This window comes from Heptranchias perlo, chromosome 4 (genome assembly GCF_035084215.1).
Source record: "Heptranchias perlo isolate sHepPer1 chromosome 4, sHepPer1.hap1, whole genome shotgun sequence".
Lineage (NCBI taxonomy): Eukaryota > Metazoa > Chordata > Chondrichthyes > Hexanchiformes > Hexanchidae > Heptranchias > Heptranchias perlo.
The window spans coordinates 14,366,978-14,382,528 of NC_090328.1; the positions used below are offsets into that span (position 1 = coordinate 14,366,978).

General features: G+C 40.9%; 2 protein-coding genes across 7 annotated transcripts in view; one reads left to right on the plus strand and one right to left on the minus strand.

Annotated features, from left to right (window-relative positions):
* fbxo8 (F-box protein 8) overlaps positions 1–15,551 on the minus strand; it is a 125,240-nt gene that overhangs the window by 92,644 nt on the left and 17,045 nt on the right. For 2 of the 3 annotated variants that reach the window (XM_067982502.1, XM_067982499.1), the window contains exon 1: positions 3,772–3,960. The gene's annotated coding sequence lies outside the window, so the exon portion shown is untranslated. Of the gene's footprint in view, positions 1–3,771; positions 3,961–9,789; positions 9,951–15,551 lie in introns of those variants that run through there. The other variant, XM_067982501.1, reaches the window with a different exon arrangement.
* The window catches only part of cep44 (centrosomal protein 44), a 65,566-nt gene that overhangs the window by 29,657 nt on the left and 20,358 nt on the right, over positions 1–15,551 (plus strand). For all 4 annotated transcript variants that reach the window (XM_067982498.1, XM_067982497.1, XM_067982495.1 and 1 more), the window contains exons 4-7: positions 1,462–1,608; positions 4,749–4,856; positions 11,131–11,268; positions 14,014–14,217. In XM_067982498.1, the coding sequence (XP_067838599.1) occupies positions 1,462–1,608; positions 4,749–4,856; positions 11,131–11,268; positions 14,014–14,217 (597 nt within the window). The remainder of the gene's footprint in view (positions 1–1,461; positions 1,609–4,748; positions 4,857–11,130; positions 11,269–14,013; positions 14,218–15,551) is intronic.

The following is a 15,551-nucleotide window of genomic DNA, read 5'->3' on the forward strand; positions in this document are numbered from 1 at the left end:
CACAAATGACATCCTATGTGACTGTGACCATGGTAAACTCCCTCCTCATCCTTCTTGACCTGTCTGCAGCCTTTGACACAGTTGACCCTACCATCCTCCTCCAATTCCTCTCCTCCATTGACCAGCTGGGTGGAACTGCCCTCACCTGGTTCCATTCCTATCTATCCAGTTGTAGCTAGAGAATAACCTGCAATGGCTTCTCTTCCCACTCACACACAGTTACCTCTGGAGCCCCCAAGGATCTGTTGTTGGTTCCCTCCTATTTCACATCTACATGCTGCCCCTCGGCGACACCATCTGAAAACACGACGTCAGATTCCACATGTACTCTGATGACACCCAGCTCTACCTCACCACCACCTCTCTCAATCCCTCCACTGCCTTTGATTTGTCACGCTGTTGGTCCGACATCCACTACTGGATGAGCAGAAATTTTCTCCAACTAAATATTGGGAAGACCGAAGCCGTTGTCTTCGGTCCCCACCCTAAACACCGTTCCCTAGCCACCGACTCCATACCTCTCCGTGGCCACTGTCTGAGGTTGAACCAGACTGTTCGTAACCTTGGCATCCTATTTGACTCGGAGATGAGCTTCCGATCCCATAGCTGCTCCATCACCAAGCCCCCCTATTTCCATCTCCGTAACATCGTCCGTCTCCGCCCCTGCTCGTCTGCTGCTGAAACCCTCATCCATGCCTTTGTTACCTCTAGTTAATAGGGGGACTATTCCAATGCTCTCCTGGCCAGCCTCCCTTCTTCCGATTTAAACCATCCATAAACTTGAGCTCATCCAAAACTCTGCTGCCCATATCCTAACTCGCACCAAGTTCCGGTCACCCATCACCCCTGTGCTCACTCCTGGTTCGGCAATGCCTCGATTTTAAAATTCTCATCCTTGTTTTCAAATTCCTCTATGGCCTTGTCCCTCCCTATCTCTGTAACCTCCTCCAGCCCTACAACCCTCTGAGATCTCTGCGCTCCTCCAATTCTGGCCTCTTGCACATCCCTGATTTTCAATGTTCCACCATTGGCGACCATGCCTTCAGCTGCCTAGGCCCTAAACTCTGGAATTCCCTCCCTAAACCTCTCCTTCTCTCCACTTCTCTCTCCTCTTTAAGATACTCCTTGAAACCTGCCTCTTTGACCAAGTTTTTGGTCACCTGTCCTAATATTTCCTTATGTGGCTTAGTGTCAAATTTTGTTTGATAACGTTCCTATGAAGCACCTTGGGATGTTTTACTATGTTAAAGGTGCTTTATAAATGCAAGTTGCTGTTGTTGAAAGATACTTAAATAGCCAGTTTATGCTACAGAAATTTTAAACTAGTTACTTCAATGTGCAGAAATATACCTGAATGAAGTCCTGAAATTCTAATTTTAGCACAAACTTTTTGTTAAGCAAACTAATAATTCAGTTTGAAGTATAATATTTACCATCTCTTGTTAATATGCCTTTTTATAGATACTACGAGACCAGTTCCAGTATAAACCATTACTGTTAAAGGACCAATTTCTACACTGTGGGTTTGCAGAACGAAAGATGCAGCTTTCGTGTGACATAATAAGTATTGTAACAAAGAAGCACAAGGAATTGAGCAGCCTCCACAAGGTATTTGGCTAACAAGTATTTAAAAGTAAAGACTTTTCAGAGAGTTATAATGTATATTCTGGGGCGTTGCTCACAGTAGCTCTGATGACGTGGCTTCTTTCTTGCCTTACTGTGCTGTGTTCATATTGCTGATCGCATCGCACCGCCCCCCCCCCCCACCCCGGTCTCTCCTGTTCTGGTTCCATATGTCTTTCTGTCTGTGTCTCTATCTTGCTCGCTTTCTCTCTCTCGCTGAGGATATGCTTATAAGGAAAGCCTGAACAGGCTGGGGCTCTTTTCTCTAGAAAACAGAAGGTTGAGGGATGACCTGATTATGTACATTAGATTATGAAAGGGTTGGATAGGGTAGACATAGAGAAATTGTTCGCACTTGTGGGGGAGACCAGAACTAGAGGTCATAAATATAATATAGTCACTAATAAATCCAATAGGGAATTCAGGAGAAACATTTTTACCCAAAGAGTGGTAAGAATGTGGAACTAAGGAGTAGTTGAGGTGAATAGCATTTAAGGGGAAGTACATGAGGGAGAAAGGAATAGAAGTGTATGCTGATGGGGTTAGATGAAGAGGGGTGTGAAGAGCGTCATATGGAGCATAAACACTGGCATAGACCAGTTGGGACCAATGGCCTGTTTCTGTGCTGTAGACTCTATGGGGTCGATTTTGCAATGGTGACGGGTTGGCAGCGGGGGGGTGAAGGTGCGTGTGGCAAACCCGCATGAACAAAACTTACTGTTTCCGACACGATCGCACGTTGATTGCTGATGATTAACGTCCTCTCTGGGTTTCGCGCCTAGCAGTCAGCCTGATTGACAGGCTGGCTGCTTTCAGGGCGGGGGGGGCGTGAGAAAGAGAGAGAGCGAGACGTCATCCGGCGCTGGAATGGAAGACCAGGGGGAGGGGGGAGTGGAAGATCAGGGGTGGAGGGGGGGGTGGGAGAGGGGAAGATCAAGGGGAGAATGGAAGATCGGAGGTGATGAGGGGGACATTGGGGGAAGAGGGGAAGATCAGTGGGGTGAAGGGAAAATCGGGAGGACATCGGGGTATGAAGAGGGGGACATCGGGAGGACATTGGCGGGGGGTGAAGAGGGGGAGATTAGAGAGGGACGTCGGAGCAGAGTGCAAATTTAGGTTCATTTTGTGTTTTAACTTCCTTCTATGGTGTTTTATATAATTTATTTAGTTTCTTTTTCCCTGATCTGGCCCTTCACACCTGGTTTCACCAGGCGTGAATCAGAAGTGGTGGGCAAGCCACCCAGGTAAGTTAAAAATCGTTACAAGTACTTCATCTGTCACAGGTAAAGTGCCTTAAATACCTCAATGAGTTACATTTGGCTCTTTAACTGTCATCCCGCCGGCTTTAATTGCCGGGATTTCCGCGATTTTCGGAGCCCGCCCCCCCCCCCCCCCCATCCCCATACACCCACACACCCACAGTTGCCCCCTAAAATTGAGCCCTATGTAACTCTCTCTTTTCAACTGACATATATGTTTCTCTTCTTACTTCTCTGCTTTCTTTTCTTTCAAATGGGAAGTGGTGGGTGTTATGGCAGGGAATGCAGCTGCTGGGGACTGTAGGCCACATTTTTTAGCGCTGGGTTTGGGACATAGGCAGTTGAAGGCTTTGTTGCTACAATCCATCCATTGCTCGGCCCGTCTCTTAGCTGAGATGAGTTTATACTGTGCTTGCAGTCGTTTTGTCACTATGTCCTTCCTCCTTTTGCACCCTGGCCTGTTTTCCTTTGTGCATCATATCTTTCATGTAAACAATTATAGCTCCAGTAGGGGTGCCAGGTGGCAATGAGGAGCAGATGCCTTGGCTTATATTTTTCCACTCCTTAACTAATGGGCACTGAAGCCAATTGCAGTGTCTCCATCACCACCCTAGCTGATATTAGCTAACTCAGCACAGACAGAGGATTAAAACTGGGACACTCTTGGTCTGTATGGCTGAACTGCTCACTGTTTTAAACAGCTGAACTGTCAAGAAACAATGTCCATAGTCTAAGTGTAACAGTCATACAACTTCAGGAAGTGGAAATTGTTGGCTGAGATGGACGTGGCAAAACTGCTTATTTTCATCTGTGGCACTGCACAGGTTAAATTTGCAATCTTTGCAGTTACTCTGACCCTACCCTATGGCTGCGGCAGTACGTCACTTACCTCACAAGTGAAAATCCAGTGGCTGACAACACAATCGCCATCAAGTATGCAGGATTCACTCCAGCTCCTCCTGGACAAAAATAGAAACTTAACAAAAAAAGTGAAACTTATCTTACTGGGCCTCTTCTGGCCCCTCTATCCAGCTTTTGACAGGTTTGGTCAGGGGGGGAAGCCAACACTGCACCCCCGCTCAGGCCTCAGGTTAAAATAGCACACCAGGTCATGGTGATGTCATTGGAGTCCATTCTGCATATTTAAAGAGGACCCCGCCAGTTTGGGGTGGGTGTCCTTGCTGCCTGCAATTTAAAATTGCAGTCAGTCAGATCGGGGTGGGAAAGAAGTGGGTAAGTTTCCCGCTTCATTTTAACTACTCCCACCCCCATCCCCCCGCCCGGCTTCTGTGGAGAGTTAAAATTGAGGTCAATGTCTCACAATATAAGTATTATATAACTTTTAAAATTTCCTTTTGTGCCCAGGAGGAGCCGGAGTGTATCCCGCAACTTCCTTCAACCAATAGACTATCACGTGTCTGGGTTAGAGTTCTATAGATAGAGGTGTGAAGCTTTGCTGCATGTATTGATAGTTTGAACAAAATGTATTCCCTGAACTTTTGACTTTCCTTCCCCTCCAAGTGTTACATGGCTGTTTCTAAATATAACCATGTTGTGGCAGATTAGAGACTAACATCTACAATGCATTTCATATAACCAACATTTTCATTGTGCTAAAAAATTGCTCTGCATTTCCTCAATGGTGGTCATGATGGGTTGAAGACCGCACTAAGCCAACAACTTTATTTAACAAATACTTTGGTTTTCCTCTTGCAATTATTATTCACTTTATAATATGTATAACCCTGTTAAAAATATATATAGTGCATGTATGCCACAATGTCACTACTTATAAGTGGAACAGTAACTTTAATATAGCAGGATACTAACCATTAGAAAACAATTCTATTTTGTTGTTTATTTTAGGTCAAGGTACAACCAAATAAAAATTCAAGTTTTCCTGTAAAAGTTCAATCACGAACAAAATATGAAACACTATTTCCTGATAACTTGCCATCTGAACCAAATATAACAGTAAGTACCCGAGTGTATTTTACTTACAGAATCAGAGACTGTTACAGCACAGAAACAGGTCATTTGTCCCATCAAATCCATCCTTGTGTTTTCCACTACGTGAGCAACCTTATCCATATCCACTTACCTACTTGATCCTTTTTAATTTTATAACTATATAATTCCCTTTAAAAGAATTTATGGACTGCTTCAACAATTGTTTGTAGCCGAGAATTCCAAATCCTAATCGACTTCTGTGTAAAGAAGCTCTTTAAAACCTGCCCTTTAATTCTTTTTGTTATTATCTTAAATTTATGCGCTCTCATTACCGTCTCACCAACCAGTAGAAACAATCTACCGTTATTTATTTTATTATAACCCTTCATTATCTGTCTCCGTCCTTGTGAATAAAAATCCATAACTTCTTAAATCTCTCTTCATAACTGTAATTCCTTGTCACTGGTGACAGCTTAGTGAATCTATGCTGAAACTTTTATATTCTTTCCATAATAAAGTGCCCAGAACTGTATACAATACTCCAACTGCAGCCTAACTAAGGCCTTGCCATCCATGACCTCATTGTGGATGATTGCATTGATATCCTGGCTTTAAGTGAAAATTGGCTTACGGGTGGTAATACCTTGCCTCTTACTGAGTCCTCTCTATCTGGCTATACCATACTCCCACGGTGGTGGTGTGGCTTTTATCCGTAAATTGCACCCTGGTCTCTCCCCTTCCGCTGGTCCTTTCTCCTTTGAGCACCTCACCTTGTTCTACCCCTCTTGCTTCACCTTTAAAATCCTTGTCTACCATGTTTCCAAGCCCCACTCTAAGTTTCTGGCCAAGATATCTTCCTTCTTTCCCCTCTCAATCTCTGCACTGAGTGACTCCTCATCCTCAATGATTTTAATCTTCATCGCAACCACCTTGCCTTCTCTCTAATGAGGTTTGATACTAGCACCTCCAATAATCTTATCTATCACTGTTTGGTTCAGTTGCATTGGTTGCATTTGAAATAGGTATTTTATCTTTAATTTAAAAAAAGATTATTGAAGTATACTAATAAATCTCCTATGGCATTGTTCAAGAGGAGTCTGACGCAATGATCGTGCATGCATGGAAAATTGGGCCAGTAGCCATGCATGTGTAAAAGACACAATTTTAAGAGACTGCCAGCAAAGTCCAACAGAACAATTAAGCCTATGAGCCAGCATTGCAATTCCAATCCCAGGCTTCTGAAACATAAACAGCCATCTTGAAGAAAAACATGATTTTGAGGGATTTAAAATAATTTATAGCCAACTTGATAGTTTTAAAATAAATAATTTTGGTATGAATTATCTTCTTTTTGCATTATGTTATAAATTTAATTTGGTTGGCTGAGAAAATAACATGGCTGTTGAAAAGATTTGTTTTGCGCAGTTGCTAATAGCTTTTCCCTGTCTAATGAATGCAGGTGGTATTTGAGCGAATTAGTTAACTTGAAAAACAGAACTTTGTGATCGATGTCTTTTAAATCAATGCAAATTGAACTCCTGTGGAATTGGTCATGCACACATTTCCATTTTTCTTACATTACCAGTTGATCTCCAGTGGTGTTACTAGCAGTGAGTTGGAGGTTACAGTAGAACAGGAGCACGATTTTGTTTTGGCAGCACTGGAGGAGGAGGAGGAGGAGGAGGAGGAGGAGGTGTTGTGGTTTTGTAACATTGGGGAGGGAGTTCTTGGCCTAACAGTAGTGTGGAGAGGGGAGATTTTGGAATACTAATATTTGACCATGAGCTGAGCTTCTGACTCCATATCCTCTCCTTCAGCAAGACCGCCTATTTCCACCTCCGTAATATCACGTCTCCACCCCTACCTCAGCCCATTGGCTGCGGAAACCCTCATCCATGTTTTTGTTATCTCCAGGCTTTACTATTCCAATGCTTTCTTGGCCGGCTTCCCACCTTCCACCCTTCGTAAACTTCAGCTCATCCAAAACTCTGCTGTCCATATCCTAACTCGCTCCAAGACCCGTTCACCCATCACCCCTGTGCTCGTTGACCTACGTTGGCTCTCGGTCTGGCAACTCCTCGAATTTAAAATTCTCACCGTTGTGTTCAAATCCCTCCATGGCCTCGCCTCTCCCTATTTCTGTAACCTCCTCCAGCTCTACAACCGTCCAAGAACTCTGTCTTCCTCCAACTCTGGCCTCTTGTGCAACCACCACTACCTTCGCCACACCATTGGCAGCCGTGCCTTCCAGCTGCCTAGGCCGTAAGTTCTGGAATTCCGTCCCTAAATTTTTCCGCCTCTCTATCTCTGTCTCCTCCTTTAAAACACTCCTTAAAATCTGCCTCTTTAACCAAGCTTTTGGTCCCCCTGTCCAAATATCTCTTTTGTGGCTCGGAATCAAATTTTGTTTTATCACGCTCCTGTGAAGCCTTGGGCCGTTTTACTAAGTTAAAGGTGCTATATAAATGCAAGTTGTTGTTGTTGTTAGAAGATCCTGGGTTTTGGCAGTATCGGAGGGGGTGATGTAGTGTGGTTTGGCAGCACTGAAGAGTGAAAAGATCTTGGCATATGATTATACTGGGAAGAAGGAGAGTTGGAAAGGGATGAAGTAGGTAGCATGGCTACATAATCAAATATTTATATAAACAATAAATGTTTTAGAATTATAAGTATAAACCACAGAAAGCACAGGTGATGCCTGCCCCTCTGAGCTAGACTCTCTGTAAAATGAAAAAGTCAGAAATTGAATATAGTTTTAATGTGAAACTTATACTACAAAAAGCTTATTAAATTTGTCTTCCAATTTGTTTTCAAATCATTTGGAAAACAAAAACTCAGAAATTTTGTTACAGCAAGAGATTTGGCATAGTTCCGCTTGCACTGAAAAACATGCTGGTGCATCCTGATAACTCTCTTCAGCTAACAGAGTAATAGCTCTGAGAAAAATTGCAACTGCGAGCCAAGGCTTTTGAGGGAGGTCAAGGCCTCAACATAAAATCATAAATTAAGGTACTCTAAGACATAAAGGACAATCTTATATGTTAGTTTAATCATGCTATAGGGAAATATGTCATTTTTACTGTCTTTTTATGTTACAAATCTTATTTTGAGCCCATAGTTGACCGGTTTGAGTTGGGCAGGGGGTTTAAAATGGCAGACCCATTTTTTTTTTCAAAAAGTATTTTGAGTGATCTTGATTGATTCACTCGCTCATTTCTATTATTGGTATGTTTTCCTGACAGGTCATTCAATTTTTTTTAATATACAAGTCCTTAAAATTTCTTACTGGTAGATTTCTACTTTTTCTTGCTTTTGATTCCTACAATCCTCGACCTGTTCAGTTATGTTTGTTGCTGTTTTACTTTACATTGTGATACTGTGAAAGTGACAAACAGAAAGTGTGGGCAAACATCTTGATTTAAATAATACAGATAAAATATATATATAATTAGCAGATCTCCTATAGCATAACTTGCATTAATTAGAAGGATGCATTGTTTTAGAAAGATAGGCATATTAGCTCATGTAGCTGAAAACCTTCAGTAGAAATTTACTTAATTGTATTTAGAATCATAGACTCGTACAGCACAGAAAGAGGCCATTCAGCCCGCCTTGTCTGTGTTGGCTCTTTGAAAGAGCTATCCAATTAACCCTATTCCCATGCTCTTTCCCCGTGGCCCTGCAGATTTTTCCTATTTAAGTATTTATCCACTTCTCTTTTAAAAGTTACTATTGAATCCGCTTCCACCACCCTTTCAGGCAGTGCATTCCAGTTCATAACAACTCGCAGAGTTTAAAAAAAAAATCTCCTCATCCCCCCACCCCCCCCCCCCCCCCTGGCTTTTTTGCCAATTTGTGCTTAATTTTTGTTATATAATGCATTTATTGTGACTATGGTAAGGATAGAAACCCTGAAAATCTGGAAGCACTGTCTGCCTCTATAATGACTGGGAGAATAGTGAGTGCCAAAGGTATTTGCAACTGTAGCAGGTGTTGCCCTGCTTGTTGTGTCAGAAATCAGGTCAAACTCTGTATTAGCTTGGCTACAGCCTATATATTATACTGATTAATCTCCTGTGGCGTTGCACATGGAGAATTAAGACCAAGTGTAGTCTTCAGGCAATGTAGGGTTGTGGGCAGATAATTGCATCACAGCTTGAAATCATAATTCAGTACTAAAATTAATTAATTAACTACACCCAATGTGACTCCATAATTGTGCCACTCACAACTCGGGTGACAAAGGAGCAGATTATAAAAATTTAGAGCATATATAAAAAATGTTTCTTAGTAAATTTTTCTTATCTACAAAGAATTATTTTAAAATATATTAAATTTATACACTTATGTACAGGAGTGTAAACCTTCAAAAATAAATATTGAAACCACACAAATTGAGAGGATTCGGTTTGTTCCTTATCCAGCAGAAAACATCTGGGGATTGGTAGGGAAGCAGCAGCCAGTAGACAGAATGGCACCAAAAACATAATGTAATCTGCCCAGCAACAGCCAGGCACCATTTTCACAACGCGAAACTTTAAACACAGGGAAAATCTGCAAAAATAACCTCAAATGGGTACAAAGCTAATCTCCAGACATTAAAAACAGGCCAAAAAATGAAAATATTTATATCTTTGGTACTAAAATAATTTTTTCATTTATCCAGTCTACCCACTACAATTCCATAATCATTTGTGGTACAAATCGAGTGATAAAAACCAGATTCTTAAAAAGGAGAAAATTATAAAAGGCTTTTTAATAAATTTTTATCTACAAAGAAATATTTTAAATATCTTAAATTTCTACATACATTTATTGGAAAGAAGACATGGAAAAATTTAAGAGATATTGAACCCACACAAATTAACTGGAGAGAGGCAAACTTTACTTAATGCAAAGATATATATATATATATATATACACACACATTCTGGGAACCAGCATTGAAAGGAGGTACCAGAGCGTTGCATCACTCCTGCATTTTGTTATTGTGCAGAGCTGAGGTGGAGTCCCAGGAGAGTGGTATTCCGTGCCATAAGTGTGCCGCCTGCCATATTGGACCCTTAGGTGCCTATTTTACGCATGTGAAACAGGCGGAGCACGACCAAATTTCTAGGCCTATGGATCACAAAACCAACAGAGATTAGCTGCAGTTCAACAAACTGACCACATACATACCTGTACAAATAGCTGCTGCTGCTGTGGGACAGCAGGCTGGATATATCTGATAGGCAGTGTGTGACACCCTTTAACATTGAAAACTTGTATCACACCGCCATCTACAGGTAGATCCGGTAAGTACAAGATTCCCAAGCAAGTTTTTGATGAAACACACACTATACAACAGATACCTGTTGCAGTTGTATTTGTCAATAAAATTGTATTCTGAGTTAAAGATAATCAGCTTTGGTTGTAGAATTGTTAGAATATGTTCATGGTCAGGGACGGGTAAGAAAAATTCAAGTCGCCTTAGGAAGCGGTCATGCCACAAAAGGACTCGGTCGGAGCACATTCAGGTGGGCTGATTAAGGAAGGACTTGGACCCTGGGAAGGGACCCAGGATGCACCCTTAAGAGGGAAAGGATTTTTTTAATATCAGAATGCAGCTGTAAATTGAGCCTCAAGCTCTTGACTAAGGAATATGTCTCTTATGAAAGACATGATATGATGGACACATGCTATATGCACAGCGTTTAAATATACAGATAATCTTAGTTCGTGTGCCGTCTCTTATGGTATACATCTATAAGGATCTGTCACAGTTACTTCATGTGCTCTCTATGGTATTTTCCCCCAAATTATGCTATACTACTAAGCTGATATTCTTTATGCAACTGTTTTGTGTCAAACGCTTCTAATGTAATAATTTATGATGTGGAAATTCTCTTCTGAATTTAAAAAAAATAAACCTAATTCTGTAGCAAACTATTGAATTTTAAATGCTTAAATTTGTATTTAAGTTGTATATTACTGAAGAACATGAGGGCAGATTTCATGGTTGGTCGTTCCCGGCACAGAACGGTGCGCGGAAGTTGTGCTGCCCAGGAAATTGTGGGCCCGAGTGCCTGATTTTTTCCATCCATTTAAATTAGCGAACAAAAAAAAATCAGACATTGCAGGCCTGTGATTTCTCAACAAGCACTCCCTGCAAGTGCCATTCAGTGCTGGGAGTGCCAAACCATGGATCAGCCCTTTAGAAGTAGCACCGTTGTGTGTTTTGTTTTGTGTTTTGTGTTTTGTGTGTTGTGTGTTGTGTGTGTGAAAGTGAAGGGGAATAAATGTCTCCATTTCCTTTTAGATAAAACCTCTGGTAGAACGTCATTTATCCTGTGATGATATGAAAACAATTCTCACTTCATCCAGTCCTGAAAATGAAGTTATTGATGACAAACCTCTTGTTCTTAGAGAATATACTGAACAACCCACTTCATATGAAGTAAGTGTTTTTTTTTATTGAACAAAGTAAATGAAGGGCAAATCTGATACAACATCAAGGGGGAAAATAATAGGAGGAAAGACCAGATAAGGCAGTTAGTCATGCTTGTCAAGCTTGGGTGTCAAGCTTGGGTTTTAAAAGCCTGTAGGTTGTAGGAGGATGGGAAGACTGAGGAAGGTGACCAGAACTTGAGTATTTGAGATGGAGTATGACCAGTGCATTATGCAAGATTACTACAACTTATTTTGACTTGTTCTGTAAGTAGTATTATTAGAAATTGTTGATAAAGCTTTAAGTAATCCATAGGCAATTTCCTCAAAACCTTAACGAGAGTATTATGTCAATGATGCTGCAGACTTTGGTTCTGATTACACAGTTTTAATGGTTGGAAAATCATGAATGCAGCGAATCAGCGAGCTGACCTCCACGCCTGACTCTCTAATCTGCACTCCTGTCAAGCGAGACTCCGCACCGGGAGCGTGGTGTCATAATTTCAAGGCTTATACCTTGAAAATAGTGTTAAGTAGGTTCCTCGCTTCAGAAATCACAATGTATGAAGGATTTTTCAGCCTTCTGAAATTTAACATTGACGTTGAGCATTTTCAAGTTCCATTATTGAGTGCTCAGTTATCTTTGATTTAATTTTATGTTTACTGTGAGATTTTTATTTTTAAATTCTGGTGGGAAAAATTTATATTTTCTGGGTAAGAATTTGGAGGAATGCAATTCAACATTACAAAAGAAACTCAAGAAAAACTCTCATTCACTTTGTCCAGTGGAATCAGAGAGGCATTTAGTGCAAAATGAGGATAAATGATCCAGGTGCAATTTTAAGTGTAATTGAAATGGACATACAGAAGTAAATGAGATTTGGACAGGTCAGATGAGTTGAAAGCCTGTTGATTTTCAGGTGAAAGAAGGTAAAAACTAATTGGAAAATAAAATTAAAAATCAGTGAAAACTGAAAATGAAGCTTTACAAATGCTTCAGCAATGCTCTGGTTGACAGTCTATATGTAAATCAGTATGGTAAGCACAAAGAAGTTAATTTGTTAAACTTAGTTCCTGGATCATTTATCCTCATTTTGCACTAAATGCCTCTCTGATTCCACTGGACAACCTCTTCCCAGCTCCTTTGCTGATACTGTACCCCTTGAACAACTTCTGGATCCATGCCCTCGCCACAGTTGACTTCATACCTGGTCATTGGTTTGTGGATACTCCAAGCTGAAGCTACACTGTCTACAAATTGACTTCATCCCAGCACAGAGCCTAAGACTTTAACTTTGGATTGTTTTATACATCTCCTCCCTAAACTCTGTTTACAACCATGACATTTTGTGCCTAATATCTACCTTGCCTACGTAACACGAATTTACTTTAGGGCCATTTGCGTGTGTATTTTGGCTGACACTCTGGACTCGAGCCCATTACTTCTGTTCCCTTTTTGTTGCTGTTCTCTTTCCGCCCCATCTGTCCTCCTCCCCTCCCTCACTCAGCCATGCCATCATTCATTTATCCCATCTCAGATACTTTGCCCTGCCAAATCCCTACCTCAATACATCACTACTTTTCTGCCTTCCTGCTCTTGAATTCCACTTTAATAAGCCTATAGCTAACCTCTGTGCCTTTCTCATCATTCCCTGAAGAGCCCAACAAGGCTGCTGCTTCTTTACAGCAACCCCAACTGCTCCATCTTCCTCTCTCGCTAATCTTCCCACCCAGCACACCTGGGGCCAAACTTCAACTCCTTCCTGTCCCACTCACACCACCTATCACTGATCCCTTCGACATTGTTGGGGATCAACAATCACTGTCTGTTTTGCATTTCCTTTCAGAATGTCCATTCACATGCAAGTACACTATAGGAAGGATATTGAGGCAAAAGAGAGGGTACAGTGCAGATTCACTAGGATGCTGCCTGGTGTGAGGAACTATAAATATGAAGAAAGATTTGGAAAAATTGGAGCTTTTTTTTGTGAGAACAGAGGAGATTACGGGGTGATTTGATAGAGGTGTTTAAAATTATGAAGGGATGGGATTGGATGGATAGAAGCAGACTGTTTCTAGAAAGAGGGGAGCAGGGGGACCATTTTTATGCAGAGGGTGGTGAGGCTATGGAGTGCACTACTGTAGTTAATGTCAATTTATATGTCAACATTTAAGAATAAGTAGTTGAAGGGAAGAGGCATATGGGAACAAGACAGGCACGTGAGATTAGGACTGCTATTTGCGTGGAGGATAAACACCAACATGGAATGGTTGGGCTGATCGGCCTGTTTCCACGTTATAATTTCCATGAAATTCTGTGTGAAAGGCTTTTGGTTTCTGTGACCTTTTTGTTTTGACATTCTTCTAATATCTCATTCTTTGGCTCAGCATCCAATTTTTTCCTCTAGTGCGCCATGGAATGTTTTTCTATATTAAAGGGGCTGTACAAATGCAACTTCTTGTAGTTGTAATAGTAGTAGTAGATTAACCTTACCATTTCTTACCCAGAACTGTGATTTTAGTTGTGTACTATTATAGTAGCAGCTATCTGAGCTGGAGCACAAATGAAATATGAGATTATCTTCTTCCTGATGTATATGTGACCCACAAATATGGTATCAATTTTTTGTTGAGGGAACTTCGAGAAGTTGCGAAGATGCAGTTTTAACTATTGCTACTATAAACAACAATTAAACTATTGTTATCAAAACTTGCTATGTTTTTTAAGTTGAGCTATTTGTTTCTTGCTTGACAGTCACAGGCACTAGAGATCGGAATGCTTAAGCATCAGATTGCCAAATGCCAGGAGAAGCTCCAGGTACTGGATGTGGTACAGAGTAAGCTGCAGGCTTTAGAATGTGCGACAGCTGGAAAAGTGATTATAGATGCGAAGGACTGGAACAATCTGGTGAGCCGTGTTGTTCTGCTAGAAACTCAGCTGTTGCTGCATTCCAAAAAGGTGAGTCAGAGTTTTATTTCTGGATGTGCTTTGTTTGTGAGCCTAGACAATAGGCTAGCTATTTGACTACAGACAGCATCACAACTAAGCCTGAACCTGTTCTTACCCAGTGTGAACACTTCTAAGATGGCTCACTGGATAGTGACCAGGAGTGAGAAGTCTGGTTGATTTGCCTAACCCCCCCCCCCCCCGCCCCCCCAAACTTCCTAGTCCTTGGGCAATGAGGCCAGGTGAGATCAGCTAGATCAGCAAAGCCCAGAAATCAAACCTGGGAGCTCCATGCTATGGCTCAGCTGCTCCCTGTGTAAGCCTATTAAGCTACAACAAGAGCTCTGCTTAAAATATGTTATTTTTGATCTTGCCATATTTCATTTTTCATGAGAATTTTCTTTCCCTGTCTTTAAATATTTCTATTGAATTTCCTTTCTCATCTGTTTTATTTTCTAGTTCTGCTTCTCACTTTATCCCCCCTAGCTCCAAAGCATGCTCTTCTAAAGTTGTACACCTTTGTGTTGTAATTTTTGACTTTAGCCTTTAATAATCTATACACTGATCACTAAAACCAAACTGTCCACCTGAATCTAAGTTCTGAACTGCTGAACACTAAATCTAATATTGCAACAGCTCTAGGATTCTGATTGATGTGTGTTGTAAAACCAGTCACTAAATATCTTTATGAAATTACTTGCACTTTCACCCTTTCTGGTTTTTCCTGATCTTTGCACTTTATTTTGAGGCACTGAAAGCCCTCACAATTATCATGACAATTTCTTGCAAAGTTTCTTACATGCCTGTTTGTTCAGAATGAGCTACTGGTCAATTGCAAAATTCTGTTTGTTGCCTTTATTATTACTAATTTCTGCCCTTGTATCCACTCAACAACAATGCCTGCATCATAGGTGTATATATGCAAAACACTCTTTATCCCTTTCCTGTCCATTTTCAGTTTCCATGATATTAATATTGCCAGTATTTTCACTTGCTGCACATATTTCTGATACTAAGAGCTTATTCCCCTTGTCACTATGTTAGTATAGAAACTAACTTTGCCTACATTACAAGTGGCTACACTTAAAACATGCGTCATTGAAGTGCTTTGGGATGCTATATAAATGCATGTTTGTTCTTTCCTCTTTCTAAACATTGTAGATTCATCTTTCAACAGCCTCTGTTCTCTGTTTAGACATTTTGTAATGTTTGCATTTTGCTTTTTATTCTTAACACCATCATCACCCCATATCTACCGATCCAGTTACAGTCCTTTGCTTCTCCACATTCCTCAAAGCATTAACCAAGAAGAAAGTTACATTGACTACCTTATACAGTCATCTTTA